The sequence below is a fragment of the Macaca nemestrina genome, chromosome 20 (assembly GCF_043159975.1).
Source record: "Macaca nemestrina isolate mMacNem1 chromosome 20, mMacNem.hap1, whole genome shotgun sequence".
NCBI lineage: Eukaryota > Metazoa > Chordata > Mammalia > Primates > Cercopithecidae > Macaca > Macaca nemestrina.
In genome coordinates, this window is record NC_092144.1 from 63634282 (window position 1) to 63649889 (window position 15608).

General features: G+C 49.1%; 1 protein-coding gene across 1 annotated transcript; it reads right to left on the minus strand.

The window, feature by feature from the left end:
• Positions 1–2230: 2230 nt before the first annotated feature.
• On the minus strand, positions 2231–12798 carry LOC105497026 (cationic amino acid transporter 3-like). The gene is made up of 10 exons (XM_071087748.1): positions 12534–12798; positions 11279–11456; positions 9725–9837; positions 9348–9570; positions 9044–9183; positions 7064–7166; positions 6058–6254; positions 4918–5084; positions 3851–3959; positions 2231–3025 (listed from the first exon to the last, which is right to left on the minus strand). Exons 1-10 carry the CDS (start codon positions 12715–12717, stop codon positions 2916–2918), a joined length of 1524 nt encoding a protein of 507 aa, XP_070943849.1. The 5' UTR covers positions 12718–12798; the 3' UTR covers positions 2231–2915.
• Positions 12799–15608: the final 2810 nt, after the last annotated feature.

Consider the following 15608-nt stretch of genomic DNA (forward strand, 5'->3'; position numbering starts at 1 on the left):
AATTACATACTTGGCCAGGTGCGGTGGCTCAGGCCTCTAATCCCAGCACTTTGGGAAGCTGAGGAGGGTGGGTTGCCAGAGGTCAGGAGTTTGAGACCAGCCTGGCCAACATGTTGAAACTAAAAAATACAAAAATTGCCGGGCGTGGTGGTGCATGCCTGTAATTCCAGCTATTCGGGAGGCTGAGTCAAAAGACTCCTTTGAGCCCATGAGGCAGAGGTTGCAATGAGCCAAGATTGCGCCACTGCATTCCAGCCTGAGCAAGGCTTGCTCTGGGCAAGAGCAAGACTGTCTCAAAAAAAAAAAAAGAAAGAAATTACATATTTGATTCTCATCGTATTTGTTTGAACAGCACCAGTTCTAGATAAAAATGTGGCAGTATTTTTCAAAATCTTTTATTTTGAGACAGTCTCACTCTGTCGCCCAAGCTGTAGTACAGTGGTACAATCTTGGCTCAGTGCAACCTCTACCTCCTGGGTTTAAGCGATAATCCTGTCTCAGCCTCCTGAGTAGCTGGGATTACAGGCGTGCACCACCATGCCCAACTAATTTATGTGATTTTAGTAGAGATGAATTTTCACCATGTTGGCCAGGCTGGTCTCCAGTGCTGGAATTACAGACGTAAGCCACCATGCCAGGCCAAAAATCTCCTCCTGTCTATTCGTTTGTGTCAACATTTCCACTTATTACACTTTTTTTTTTTTTTTTTTGAGATGGATTCTAGCTCTGTCACCCAGGCTGGAGTGCAGTGGTGCAATCTCAGCTCGCTGCAGCTCAACCTTCACCTCCTGGGTTCAAGCAATTCTCTGCCTCAGCCTCCCGAGTAGCTGGGATTACAGGCGCTTGCCATCCTGCCAGACTAATTTTTGTATTTTTAGTACAGACGGGGTTTCACCATCTTAGCCAGGCTGGTCTTGCACTCCTGACCTCCTGATCCACCCACCTTGGTCTCCCAAAGTGCTGGGATTACAGGCGTGAGCCACTGCGCCCAGCCACACCATTTTTATAGCATTAATTTAACTTTCTTCCATGACACAGATACATGGACATTGTCATTTACTCAAGGAACTTCCTGTTATATCCTCAGGATCTCCTTTGTAAAAATTACATTGATCACTGACTTTCTGTGCAGTATGTGGCAAAACCCATGAGGATATTGGAGGAACAATCTACCTTCTCTCTTTTGCCAGACTGGACTCACAGTTATTCAGCTATAATGTAGCAAATGAACTAGACAACTGAAACTTTAAATAAGGACACAAAATGAGAGAGTAAGTGTTTTGACAAAAGTCTCAGGTGAAATCAGGCCAGCTGCCTGCAGGCAGGGACCTTAATGGCAAGACACATCCTGAGTAAACAGGTGGAATGTCGTTGTGCTTCAAGCCATGCCGGGAAACAGAGGAGAAGCCGAGGACAGGAAAGACTGAGGGCATCTGTGGAATTTGCAATTTTACTCAGGATGTCAGGTTAAGTCTTGCTGAGAATGTGACTTTCAGTAAAGATCAGATACAAGTCTCTTAGAAGATGCCAGAGAAAATCTGTTTAAAGTAAACATGATGGCCAGGCACGCTGGCTCACGCCTGGAATCTCAGCACTTTGGGAGGCGGAGGCAGGAGGATGGCTTGAGCTCAGGAGTTTGAGACCAGCCTGGGCAACATGGTGAAACTCCATCTCTACTATAAATACAAAAATTACCCTGGTGCGGTGCTGCATGCCTGTATTCCCAGCTACTCGGGAGGCTGAGACAGGAGGATCACTTGAGGCCAGGAGTTCCAGACCACACCCGGCTATTTTTTTTTTTTTTTTTTGAGATGAGTTTCATTTTTGTTGCCCAAGCTGGAGTGCAATGGCACGATCTCAGCTCACTGCAACCTTCGCTTCTGGGTTCAAGCAATTCTCCTGCCTCAGCCTCCCAAGTAGCTGGGATTACAGGCACCTGCCACTGCACCCCAGTTAATTGTCTGTATCTTTAGTAGAGACGGGGTTTCAACACGTTGGCCAGGCCTGACCTCAGATGGTCCACCCACCCTGGCCTCCTAAAGTGCTGGGATTACAGGCATGAGCCACCACACTTGGCCATTTTCAATGTTTTCACCACAAAAAAAATGGTATGTAAGGTAATGAATATGTTAATCAACCTGATTTAGCAATTCCACAATGTATACATATTTCCAAGTATCATGTACAGCATAAACATAGACAATTTTAATACATACAATATATGCAATTGTACATCATAAACATACACAATTTTTATTTGTCAATTTTTTTTTAAATGTAAGTTTTTAAAGTTATTTTGGCTAGGCACAGTGGCTCAGGCCTGTAATCTCAGCACTTTGGGAGGCTGAGGCAGGTGGATCACTTGAGATCAGGAGTTCAAGACCAGTTGGCCAACATGGTGAAACCCCGTGTCTACTAATAACAATTAGCCGGGCACAGTGGCACGTGCCTGTAATCCTAGCTACTCTGGAGGCTGACGCAGGAGAATCACTTGAACCCAGGAGGCGGAGATTGCAGTGGGCCAAGATCACACCACTGCACCCCAGCCTGGGCGACAGAGCGAGACTGTCTCAAAAAGAAAAAATAATAATAATAATAATAAAGTTACTTTGTTAAGCTGGGCATAATGAGGTGCCTGTAGTCCCAGCTACTCGGAAGACTGAGGCAGGAGGATCACTTGAGCCCAGGAGTTCAAGTGTTCAAGTTCCGCCTGGGCAACAGAGCAAGTCCTCATCTCTATAACAAACAAACAAACAAAAAACAAAATAAAGTTTTTAAAAAAGCATTTGCTCACTGGCAATGCACATGGGGCTTTAAATGCATCCCACCTTCACACTCGGCAGAGCTTCACTCTCCCTTCATACAGAGGACACCTCCAGTGGACTGGCCCATCCCTTTTCTGTGGTTAAACTAGTTCAGCGAGGCACTAGGGATGTTTTCATGAGGAGTCTGGAGCTTGACGCAGGTGGCTGTTGATCGTTCTCCAAGCTGTGTCGGATCCCATATCCAAAATATACAGCAAATCCTAACAGGGAAATGAGACAATGAGAGGAAATGTAGTCACCCCTTCCCTTATAAATGCCCTATAGCGATTATACTGTGGTCTGTTTATTTGGAGGTTTTCTTGTTTCTTTTATTTAGAGATAGAGCTTCGCTCTGTTGCCCAGGCTGGAGTGCAGTGGCATGATCATGGCTCACTGCAGCCTCGATCTCCCGGGTTCAAGCAATCCTCCCACTTCAACCTTCAGAATAGATAATGACTACAGGCGGGTGCCACTGTGCCCGGCTAATTTTTTTTTTTTTTTTTTTTTTTTTTTGAGACAGAATCTTACTCTGTCACCCAGGCTGGAGTGCAGTGGCACAATCTGGGCTCCTGTCACCTGGGCTGGAGTGCAATGGCATGATCTTGACTCACTGCAACCTCCGCCTCCCAGGTTCAAGTGATTCTCATGTCTCAGCCTCCTAAGTAGGTGGGATTACAGGAACCTGCCACCACACCCGGCTACTTTTTTGTATTTTTAGTAGAGAGGAGGTTTCACCATGTTGGCCAGACTGTTCTTGAACTCCTGATCTTAGGCGATCCACCTGCCTCGGCCCCCTGAAGTGCAGGGATTATAGGCGCGAGCCACTGTGTGCGGCCAGTTTTTAATTTTGGTAGAGATGGAGTCTCGCCATGTTGCCCAGGCTGGTCTGGAGCTCCTGGTCTCAAGCAATGCTCCTGCCTTCATCTCCTGAGTAGCTGGGACTACAGGCACAGCCCACACTGTCAGCCTGAGACAGATGTAGGGAGAGGTCGCGGGAAGAGTGTTGGACACCCAAGACGCCTCTTTTTTTCCAGGAAGCCACTCACCAATCAACATCCAGACTCCAAACTGGGCCCAGGCCTCAGTGGTCATCTGCATCATCAGATAAACATTCACAGAGATGCTGACCAACCGGAGGACAGGCAACAGGGGGACCTGCAGGCAAGGAGTTAACACTGAGCACACCACAAATGTCTGCAAGGGACCCTTAGCCCAAGGGGCAGGAAGACCACAGCTCTGTTCCAGTTGCATATTCAATGCCTATTCTTTTTTTTTTTTGTTTGTTTGTTTGTTTTTTTTGAGACAGAGTCTCGCTCTATCACCCAGGCTGGAGTGCAGTGGCATGATCTTGGCTGAATGCAATCTCCGCCTCCTGGGTTCAAGTGATTCTCCTGCTTCAGCCTCCTGAGTAGCTGGGATTACAGGCACGCACCACCATGCCTGGCTAATTTTTGGGTTTTTTTTTTTTTTTTTTTTTTTTTTGAGACAGAGTCTCGCTCTGTCACCCAGGCTGGAGTGCAGTGGCGCGATCTCGGCTCACTGCAAGCTCCGCCTCCCGGGTTGACGCCATTCTCCTGCCTCAGCCTCCCGAGTAGCTGGGACTACAGGCGCCCGCCACCACGCCCGGCTAGTTTTTTTGTATTTTTATTAGAGACGGGGTTTCATCATGTTAGCCAAATGGTCTCAATCTCCTGACCTCGTGATCCGCCCGTCTCAGCCTCCCAAAGTGCTGGGATTACAGGCGTGAGCCACTGCGCCTGGCCTAATTTTTGTATTTTTAGTAGAACCGGGATTTCACCATGTTGGTCAGGCTATTCCCGAACTCCTGGCCTCAAGCAATCCACCCGCCTCGGCCTCCCTAAGTGCTGGCATTACAAGTGTGAGCCACCTCACCTGGCTCAATGCCTGTTCCGAGTGGGTATCCCATTGGGTGTTCTGGAAGAAACAGGTTTTGGGAAGTACCGATAGGTGGGGGCTGGAGGGGATGTCCATGAACACTCCATTGGTTTTAGCAACTGCCCTTTTTTCCCCTGGTCCTGTAGAGTAGTTAGAGCTTGAGGCCTGCAGAGTCCACCGACTCAGGAGGGTGGTGTGGGGACCTAAGGTCACCTACCTTGAAGTAGAGAGGAGTGTTGCTCTGGGGCTGTCTCCAGATGGTGAAAGTGAGTCCTGCAATGAGCACCAGCAGTAGCACAGCAGCTGTGACGTAGATCGGCTCTCCAGAGAACAGGCGTTTGGGCCAATGGGCCAGTACCAGGCAGAGCATGGTCAGCAGGACAACTGGAAAAGGCTCAAGGTTGGGGAGAGCAAGTTCAACTCCAGAAGCTAAATAAGTGAAGATCTTGGGCCACGTCCTATCTCCCAAACCACACATATATATGTGTGTATATGTGTGTGTGTGTGTGTGTGTGTGTGTGTGTCCCAGCCTCCCCAGTAAGGACTACAGGCACGTGCCAGCACAACCAAATAATGTTTATTTTTTTAGATGTATTTTCACTCTTGTTGCCCAGGATGGAGTGCAGTGGCACAATCTTGGCTCACTGCAACCTTTGCCTCCTGGGTTCAAGTGATTCTCCTGCCTCAGCCTCCCGAGTAGCTGGGATCACAGGTACCTGCCACCACGCCCAGCTAATTTTTGTGTTTTTAGTAGAGATGGGGTTTCGCCATGTTGGCTAGGCTGGTCTCAAACTCCTGACCTTGTGATCCGCGCTCCCCTCGGCCTCCCCACGTGCTGGGATTACAGGTGTGAGCCACTGCGCCCAACCTAATTTTTTGTATTTTTAGTAGAGACAGGGCTTCACCATGTTGGCCAGGCTGGTCTCAACTCCTGACCTCAAGTGATCCACTCACCTCAGACTTCCAAAGCGACCACCACACCCAGCCTAAACTTATTTCATATATGTATTTGTGTGTGCATATATGTGTGTGTGCATATATATATATATATATATATATGGTTTTTTGTTTTTTTGAGACGGGATCTCACCCCATTGCCCAGACTATAGTGCAGTGGTGTGATCTTGACTCACTGAAGCCTCGACTGCCCAGGCTCAAGCAGTCGCTCCTCCGCAGCCTCCCAAAGTGCTAGGATTCCATGTGTAAGCCACCGTGCCCGGCCAAAAGTGCCCCTACTAAGAAGGGCCACCATAAATTCAAGACTCCTTTCAACTACCAAAGCCACACACTCCCTACCCGGCCCCCTGCCCCTTCCTATCAGGTTCAAAACACCCCGCAGAGAAACCCCACTGCTCACCAAGCAGAAAGGCACCTCCATAGACGGTGCGGCCAGATCTCGGGGTGGGGATGGCGCTGACAGGGCTCCACAGACTCGTCGGAGTGCTGGACGCTTCAGGAACACGTTCTGGGCATTTCGCTTTGGGTACAGAATTCATCTCAACTACTTCCTCCTTCGGCTTCTCATTCTTGCTGAAATTCTGGTCTGGCTGGTACCTGAATCAGAGAGAGGAGGGCAAGACTAACCCATGTCCCTGTTCATCCAACATCAGAGAGCCTAATACACCCATGGTAGCTCCCACGTATCCGAGTTTCATCTACCCGTGTCCACTACAGCCCAAAAATAATACATGGAAAAGTCCAGCAGTAATTCGTAAGTTTTCTTTTCTTTTTTATTCACTCTGTCACCCAGGCTGGAGTGCAGTGGCACAATCTCGGCTCCCTGCAACCACCTCCGCCTCCCAGGTTCAAGCAATCTCCTGCCTCAGCCTCCTGAGTAGCTGGGATTACAGGAGACCACCACCACGCCCAGCTAATTTTTGTATTTTTAGTAGATGCCAGGTTTCACCATGTTGGCCAAGCTGGTCTCAAACTCCTGACCTCAAGTGAGCCACCTGTCTCGGCCTCCCAAAGTTCAGGGATTACAGGCGTGAGCCATCGCGCCCCACCGTAATTCGTAAGTTTTCAATTGTGTGCAGCTTCAAGTAGCAGCATTCCACGCTCCCCACGCCCAGGATGTAAATCATCCTTTTGTCCAGTGTGTCCCTGCTGTGAACGCTACCGGCTGTGTTAAATCACTTTAGACATCTGAGTTATGGATGGGAAAATGATCATATATAGGGACTGGTACTATCCGCGGTTTCGGGCACGGGCTGAGGGTCTTGGAACGTGTCCTCCGTGGATAAGCAGGGGCTACTGTACTCCTCCCACTCCTGTATGTGTAGCAATGCACCGAGGGCCAGGAGGCAGGCAGAGGAGGGCTGGGAACCCCATCAATCTTCACGTGTCTAGGACCCCAGTCTCACCTGAGGACAAGAACAGAAAAGGCCACCAAGGAGTAAGCAAGCATAGTCCCGATGGACGAGAGGTTCACAAGGTCACTGAGCTCAAACAGGAAAGCCATGATTGCTACAGTCAGGGCACAAAACCCGGTAAGTTCCAATGTTCTACAGCATTAGAGGGTGACTGTCGTTAACAACTTATAAGAGCTGGAAAAGCACTTTGGGAGGCTGAGGTAGGCAGATCACCTGAGGTCAGGAGTTCAAGACCATCCTGGCCAACATGGTGAAACCTCATCTCTAATACAAAAATTAGCCGGGCGTGGTAGCACGTGCCTGTAATCCCAGCTACTCCAGAGGCTCAGGCAGGAGAATTGCGTGGAGCTGGGAGACGGAGGTTGCAGTGAGCTGAGATCGTGCCACTGCACTCCAGCCTGGGCTACAGAGCGAGATTCTGTCTCCAAAAAAAAAAAAAAGAAAATGAGAGATGGAAAAATAGGTTTTCAGTGTTCCCAATGCAAGGAAATAATCAATGTTTGAAGTGATGGTTGTGGTATTACCTTGATTTGATTATTACATCTTGTATACATGTATGGAAATATCATACTGTACCCCATGAATATGTACAATTATTGTGTTAATCAATACTAGGAATGTGGCCAGGTGCGGGGGCTCATGTCTGTAATCTCAGCACTTAGGGAGGCCCAGGCGGGGGGACTGCTTGAGCCCAGAGCTTCCACATCAGCCTGGGCAACATAGTGAGACCCCCACCTCTACAAAATTTAAATATTAGCTGAGTGTGGTGCCACTGTACACTGGCATGGGTGAGAGTGAGATCTTGTCTCAACAACAACAAAAGTTAGATTATGTACATTTTCCTTAAATTTTTTTTTCTTTCTTTTTTTTTTTTTTTTTTTTTGAGACGGAGTCTCGCTCTGTTGCCCAGGTTGGAGTGCAGTGGCCGGATCTCAGCTCACTGCAAGCTCCACCTCCTGGGTTCACGCCATTCTCCTGCCTCAGCCTCCTGAGTAGCTGGGACTACAGGTGCCCGCCACCTCGCCCGGCTAGTTTTTTTTTGTATTTTTTAGTAGAGACGGAGTTTCACCGTGTTTGCCAGGATGGTCTCGATCTCCTGACCTCATGATCCACCTGTCTTGGCCTCCCAAAGTGCTGGGATTACAGGCGTGAGCCACCGCGCCTGGCCCTTTCTTTTCTTTAAAAACAGGAATCATCGTACCTCACTGCAGCCCTAACCTGCTGCGCTCAAGCCATCCTCCCACCTCAGCCTCCCGAGTAGCTGGGACTACAGGTGTACCACCACACCCAGCTAATTTTTTGTTTGTTTGTTTGAGATGGAGTCTCGCTCTGTTGCCCAGGCTGGAGTGCAGTGGCATGATCTCAGCTCACAGCAAGCTCCGCCTCCCACAGCCAGCTAATGGTTAAAAGTTTTTTTGCAGAGACAAAAAAATGATCTCAGGGTCTGGCTCTGTTGCCCAGGCTGGTCTCAAACTCCTGGGCTCAAGTGATTCTGCCTTGGCCTCCCAAAGTACGGGCGTTACAGGCATCAGCCACTGCACCCTGCCTTTATTTTATTTTATTTTTTATTTTATTTTATTTTATCTTATCTTATCTTATATCTTATCTTATCTTATCTTATTTTATTTTATTTTATTTTATTTTATTTTATTTTATTTTGAGACAGGGTCTTGCTTTGTCACCCAGGCTGCAGTGCAGTGGCGTGACCTCGGCTCACTGCAGCCTCAACCTCCTGGGCTCAAGCGATCCTCCCACCTCAGCCTCCCAAAGTGCTGGGATTATAAGCATGAGCCACTGAGCCCAGTCCCATTTTCCTGTTAAACTTTTTATTAAATAAACTTTTGTAATAGACAAAAATTTTTTTTTAATTAATGAATAATAATAAAAGTGAAAATGGATGGGCTGTAGGAGAGGATGAGGAACTAACGCATAGAAAACGGATGAAAGAAAGCCTGAATTCTGGGCCTTTACCTGCAACGGTCCCAGAAACAACAGTGGCCACCACAGGGGTGCTGGTGCGGGTGTGGATCTGGGCGAGTCCACGGAAAAGGAGCCCGTCCTCGGCCATCGAGTAGAGCACGCGAGGCACGGGGAACATGACACCCAGGAGGCTGCATGCAGGAGAAAATGGGAACACGCATGGGGACTCAGGAAGCAAGAGGGACTGGGGCTTCCGCTCCATCACCTCTGTGGGTGAAGCGTCTCCTCCCTTTACACAAGGCCCAGGACACCCGAGAACCAGACAGCAGACGGGGAGAGAGCGTCCAGCATTGACCTGGAGGACAGGGCACAGAGGGTGCCGACGGCCACAGCATATCTGATGGGGGCCCATCCAATGTGGACAAAAGCCTCCGGCAAGGGGTTCTCGGGACATATCAGGTAGTAGGGCACCATGAGGGTGAGAGCCGCTGAGACACCAAAATAGGCCAAGAAGCAGATGAAGATCGACGTCACGATGCCCAGAGGGATGGAGCGGTGAGGGTGGAGGGCTTCTTCTCCTGCAGGACAGGGCCAGGAAAACGCACAGAAGCGAGGGTGCGAAACCCTCTTCCCTGTTCCCCATCCGAAAGAAGGGTAGCCTTTAATGAAACCTGTGCCCAGCGGCAGCCCAAACTGTGCCCAACCCCCGATGAGACAGAACGACCGTGTTACCTGTGGTGGCGATGCCATCAAAACCCACAAACGCAAAGAAACACGTAGCTGCTCCATGGAGAATCCCGCCAAAGCCAAAAGGCACAAACCCGCCAGAGCCCAGTGAGCCCAAGCTGCGGGAAGAGAAGGAACAAGAAACATTGGTAAGGTGTGCAGCTGTCTTTCTGGGACGACTCAGTTAACTCCAACTGCTCAGTTAATTCCACAAGCCCTGGACCTCCACTGCCTTCCCCACACCCCGTCATCCGGCTCCGTCAGCCCAGATTCCCCCTGTTCCCACAATAGTCCAGGTTCTGCACCCCAGCCCCCACTCCTGTGTCCAAGAGGGCACCTCTGGCCAGTTGCAATGGCTCACGCCTATAATCCCAGCACTTTGGGAGGCTGAGTCAGGTGGATCTTGAGCCCAGAGGCTGAGACCAGCCTGGGCAACATGGCAAAACCCCATCTCTACAAAAAATTAAAAACTTAGCTAGGTGCGGTGGTGCACACCTATAGTCCTAGCTACTCTAGATGATCGCTTGAGCCTGGGAGGCAGAGGCTGCAGTGAGCCATGATCATGCTAAAGCACTCCAGCCTGAGGGACAGAGCAAGACCCTGTTTCAAAAAATAAAAATAAATTTTAGGCTAGGAGCAGTGAGTGGTTCACACCTGTAATCCCAGCACTTTGAGAGGCTAAGGTGGGCAGATCACCTGAGGTCAGGAGTTTGAGACCAGCCTGGCCAACATGGCGAAACCCCATCTCTACTAAAAAAAAAAAACAAAAAAACCAAAAAAAACAAATTGGCCAGGTGTGGTGGCAGGCACCTGTAATCCCAGATACTCAGGAGGCTGAAGCAGGAGAATCGCTTGAACCCGGGAGGTAGAGGTTGCAGTGAGCCAAGATTGTGCCACTGAACTTTAGCCTGGGCAACAGAGCGAGACTCTGTCTCAAAAAATAAAAATAAAAATAAATTTTAAAATAAAAAAACAGGCCAGGCACAGTGGCTCACACCTGAAATCCTAGCACTTTGGGAGGCAGAGGTGGGCAGATCACTTGAGGTCAGGAGTTCGAGACCAGCCTGGCCAACATGGTAAAACCCCATCTCTTATTAAAAATACAAAAATTAGCCGAGCGTAGTGGCAAGCGCCTGTAATCCTAGCTACTCGGAGGCTGAGGCAGGAGAATTGCTTGAACCCGGGAGGCAGAGGTTGCAGTGAGCCGAGATCGTGCCACTGCACTCCAGCCTGGGTGATAAGAGCGAGACTCCATTTTAAAAAAATAAATAAAATAATAAAATTTAAAAAAATTTTTTTTTTTTTTTTGAGATGGAGTCTCACTCTGTCAGTGGTGCGATCTCGGCTCACTGCAACCTCTGCCCCCCAGTTAAAGCAATTCTCCTGCCTCAGCCTCCCAAGTAGCTGGGACTACAGGCATGTCTCAAATAAATAAATAAATAAATAAGTATAAAATAAATAAATATAAAATAAATATAAATAAATAAATATAAGTAAATATAAATTAAAATATAAATTAAAAAAATAATTAAAAAAAAAACACACACAGTGTGCCCTCACCTGTGGGTGTCGTTGGACCCCAGCCCGGCCCGTTTGTAGTCGGCGTCTGTGAGCTGCCAGTCGTGCAGATCTCCCTTGATGAAGCCGGAGACGACGACGCAGCTCAGAACCAAGAGGTTCACACCCGTGAAGACTTTGGAAACCCAGGCTGACTCCCGAGCTCCCAGAGCCAGCACTCCTGTAGCGAACATGGAACATCCGGAATAAGTAAGCTCACGGAGACAGAAGGCAGATCCGTGGTCGCCAGGGGCCAAAGGGAATGAGGAACGACTGCCTAAGGGGTGCAGGGTTTCCCGTAGGGGTGACGAAAACCTTTCCCAACTAGGTGGAAGTAGCGGCTGCACAATGTTATGAATGTACTAAATCCCACTGAACTGCAGGTTTCAAAATGGTTCATTTCAGGCCGGGCACGGTGGCTCACACCTGTCATCCCAGCACTTTGGGAGGCCGAGGCGGGCGGATCCCGAGGTCAGGAGATCGAGACCATCCTGGCTAACACGGTGAAACCCCGTCTCTACTAAAAATACAAAAAATTAGCTGGGCTTGGTGGCGCGCACCTGTTGTCCCAGCTACTCAGGAGGCTGAGGCACGAGAATCACTTGAACCCAGGAGGTGGAGGTTGCAGTGAGCTGAGACTGCACCACTGCACTCCAGCCTGGGCAACAGAGCAAGACTCAGTCTCGGGGGGAAAAAAAAAAAACTAAACTAAAAACTAAACTAAAAATAAAAAATGAAATAAAATGATTGATTTTAGTGTGGAGTCCCAGCTACCTGGGAGGCTGAGATGGGAGGATCACTTGAGCTCACTTGAGCCCAGGAGTCCGAGGCTGCAGTGAGCCATGATTGTGTCAGTGCATTTCAGCCTGGGAAACAGAGAGACTCTGCCTTAAAAAAAAAAAAAAAAAAAACTGTTCTAAGTAGAGAGGAAGAAACTTCTCTAAGTCAGTGGTTCTTAGCTTCTGATTGTCCTAATTTGGGGCTGGGTACCCCTGGCATCCCATGGGTAGAGGTCAGGGATGCTGCTCAATGCCCTGTAATGCACAGGGTGGCCCCGTGACAAAGAATCACGTGCCCCAGGATGTTAATGCCAACGTGTGGAAACAGTGGTCCCAGTCTTACCTGCCTGTGATTCCCATCATAGGTTCTTCCTTCTGGTTTTCTAATACCCACCACCATTGCCTCCTCCCCCAAGCCTTTCCCACCCCCTTCCTCCTCCATGCCCCCTCACCCCATCTATCTCTGACCCCCGCCTCACCAGTGAGGAGCAACACCAGGCCCAGCGCAAAAAAGTCTGGATACTTGGCCAGAACTTGAGGCACGTGCAGAGAAATGCCCTGCAGGGCAGGGGAGATGCGACTCCCGATCAGGCTGTCAAACGCAAAACTCCAGGCCTTGGCCACGCTGGCGGCACCTGCAGCGGCAGAAGGAGGAATGTGCATTTATGAACATGTGCTGAACCCTGACCATGTGCCATGCGCGATCTCGGCTCACTGCAACCTCCACCTCCGGGGTTCAAGTGATTCTCCTGCCTCAGCCTCCCAAGTAGCTGGGATTACAGGCACTTGCCACCACGCCCAACTAATTTTTGTATTTTTAGTACAGATGGGGTTTCATCATGTTGGCCACTCTGGTCTCGAACTCCTGACCTCAAGTAATCCACCCACTTCGGCCTCCCAAAGTGCTGCAATTACAGACGTGAGTCACTGCGCCCAGCCAGGGATAAATCATTTTTAAAAGAAAAAGGGAAAAGAAAAATACCTAATCTCAAAAAAAGTCTTTTGATGGGATGGGGAGGAGTAGCAGAAAAAGAAAAAGAAGAATAAAATAGGCCAAGTGTGCTGGCTCATGCCTGTGAGAGGCCGAGGCAGACGGATCACCTGAGGTCAGGATTTCGAGACCAACCTGGCCAACATGGCAAAACCCCGCCTCTACTAAAAATACAAAAATTAGCTGGGCTTAGTGGTGCATGCCTGTAATCCCAGCTACTTGGAAGGCTGAGGCAGGAGAATCGCTTGAACCTGGGAGGTGGGGGTTGCAGTGAGCTGAGATCACACCACTGCACTCTAGCCCGAGTGACAGAGTAAGCCTCCGTCTCAAAAAAAAAAAAAAAAAAAAATGGTGGGGGAATGAGTTTGTGGCACGCATCTCCCCCAAATCTACAAGAACCCTATCCCGTACATCCCACAGTTCCCATCTCCTCTTATTGTTCAATCCCGGAAGGGAAGCAGAATGAGACTTCGTAAAGGGCATCTGGGCCTTTTCCTGCCACCATTAGCCACCCTCCCTCCCACAAGGTGGATAAACAAAGCGAGTCTGAAGGCCACCATGGCTCCCCCAGCTCCCCCCTCCCTATGCAGATCCTAATTCCTTTGTGTTTCCCACACCTCCCTCTGTGCCCCATCATCTCACCAATGACGGAGGAGAGTAAGAGGTTCCAGCCAGTAATGAAAACCACCAGTTGACCCACTGTGACGTAAGTGTAGAGATAGGCGGAACCGGAGCATGGCACCCGGGCCCCAAACTCCGCATAGCAGAGTCCAGACAACATAGAAGTCAGGGCCGCCACCAAGAAGCAGATGACGATGGCCGGTCCAGCTTTCTCTTTGGCCACTTCTCCGGCTAGGACATACACGCCCGCTCCCAGGGTGCTGCCCACACCCAAGGCCACCAGATCCAGGGTCTTCAGACAACGAGACAAGCGATGCTCAGAGACCCCCTGGCCCAGCTGCAGGGGCCGGCTACGCATCAGCTTCCCACCAAATTGGCGAATATTCTGCCAGACCATCTGAGATGGAGTTGAGGAGGGCGCTAAGATCTGCAGAGAACACAAGACAGAAGGCCACTCAGAGAGAAAGCCACGAAGACTATTTGTACCACTTTGGCCCTGGGAATCAGGTTTAGAACCAGCTCCTCTGAACAGTGCAGTTCTGGGAAGAGCAGGTAGTGAAAAACATTCTGGGCAAATCATCCATCTCTGAACCTTGCGGCCTTCAAATGTAAACAGGAACTTTAATACTTTTCAAAGTTACATGGCTGGGCGGGATGGCTCACGCCTGTAAATCCCAGCACTTTGGGAGCCCGAGGTGGGAGGATTGCTTGACCCAAGGAGTTCGACACCAGCCTGGGCAACATAGTGAGACCCCCATCTCAAGGAAAAAAAAAAACTAAAAGTTACTGGAAGAGTTTCTTCTTTAAAGAGATGCAAACAAAAGCTTCCAGTATGGTGCCAGCACACAAGACATAGGAGCTGTGTAATTGATATAATTGGAGTTAATTGGCCGGGCGCAGTAGCTCACGCCTGTAATCTCAGCACTTTGGGAGGCTGAGGCGAGTGGATCACTTGAGGTCAGGAGTTTGAGAACAGCCTGACCAACATGGTGAAACTCCGTCTCTACTAAAAATACAAAAATTAGCCAGGTGCAGTGGCACGCGACTGTAATTCCAGCTACTCAGGAGGCTGAGACAGGAGAATTGCTTGAACCCGGGAGGCGGAGGTTGTGGTGAGCCAAGACCATGCCACCGCACTTCAGCCTGGGTGACAGAGTGAGATTCCGCCTCAAAAAAAGAAAAAAAAAAAAAAAAAGAGAGGAGACGGGGTGAGGGAAGGGAAGGGGAGAAAGGGAGTGAGCGAGAGAGAGAAAGAGAGAAAAAGAAAGAAAGAAAGAAAGAAAGAAAGAAAGAAAGAAAGAAAGAAAGAAAGAAAGAAAGAAAGAAAGAAAGAAAGAAAGAAAGAAAAGAAAGAAGAAAGAAAGAAAAAAGAAAGAAAGAGAGAGAAAAGGAAAGGAAGAAAGAAAGAAAAGCAAGCCACAAGAAGACAAATACTGTATGATTCTACTTGCATGAGGAATCTGGAGTAGTGAAACTCAGAGACACAAAGCTGGCTACCAAGGGCTGGCGTAGAGGGATGGAACAGAGGGATGTTTAATGGACATAGTTTTCAGTTTTGCAACATGAAAAACTTCTGGATTTTGCTGCAAACTTAAAACTGCTCTGAAAACAATAGTTGCAGACTGGGTGTAGCGACTCATGCCAGTAATCCCAGCACTGTGGGAGGCTGAGGTGGGTGGATCACTTGAGATCAGGAGTTTGATACCAGCCTGAGCAACGTAGTGAGACCCTGTCTCTACAAAAATAAGTAATTTTTTAAATTAGCCGGGCGTGGTGGTGCATGCCTGTAGTTCCAGCGACTGGGGAGGCTGAGGCAAGAGGATTTCTTGAACCAAGGGGGTGGAGGCCGCATTGGGTAGTGATAGCACCACTGCATTCCAGCATAGGCAGCAGGGCAAGGCCTTCTCTCAGAAAATAAATGAACAAAGAAAATACAAAGTCA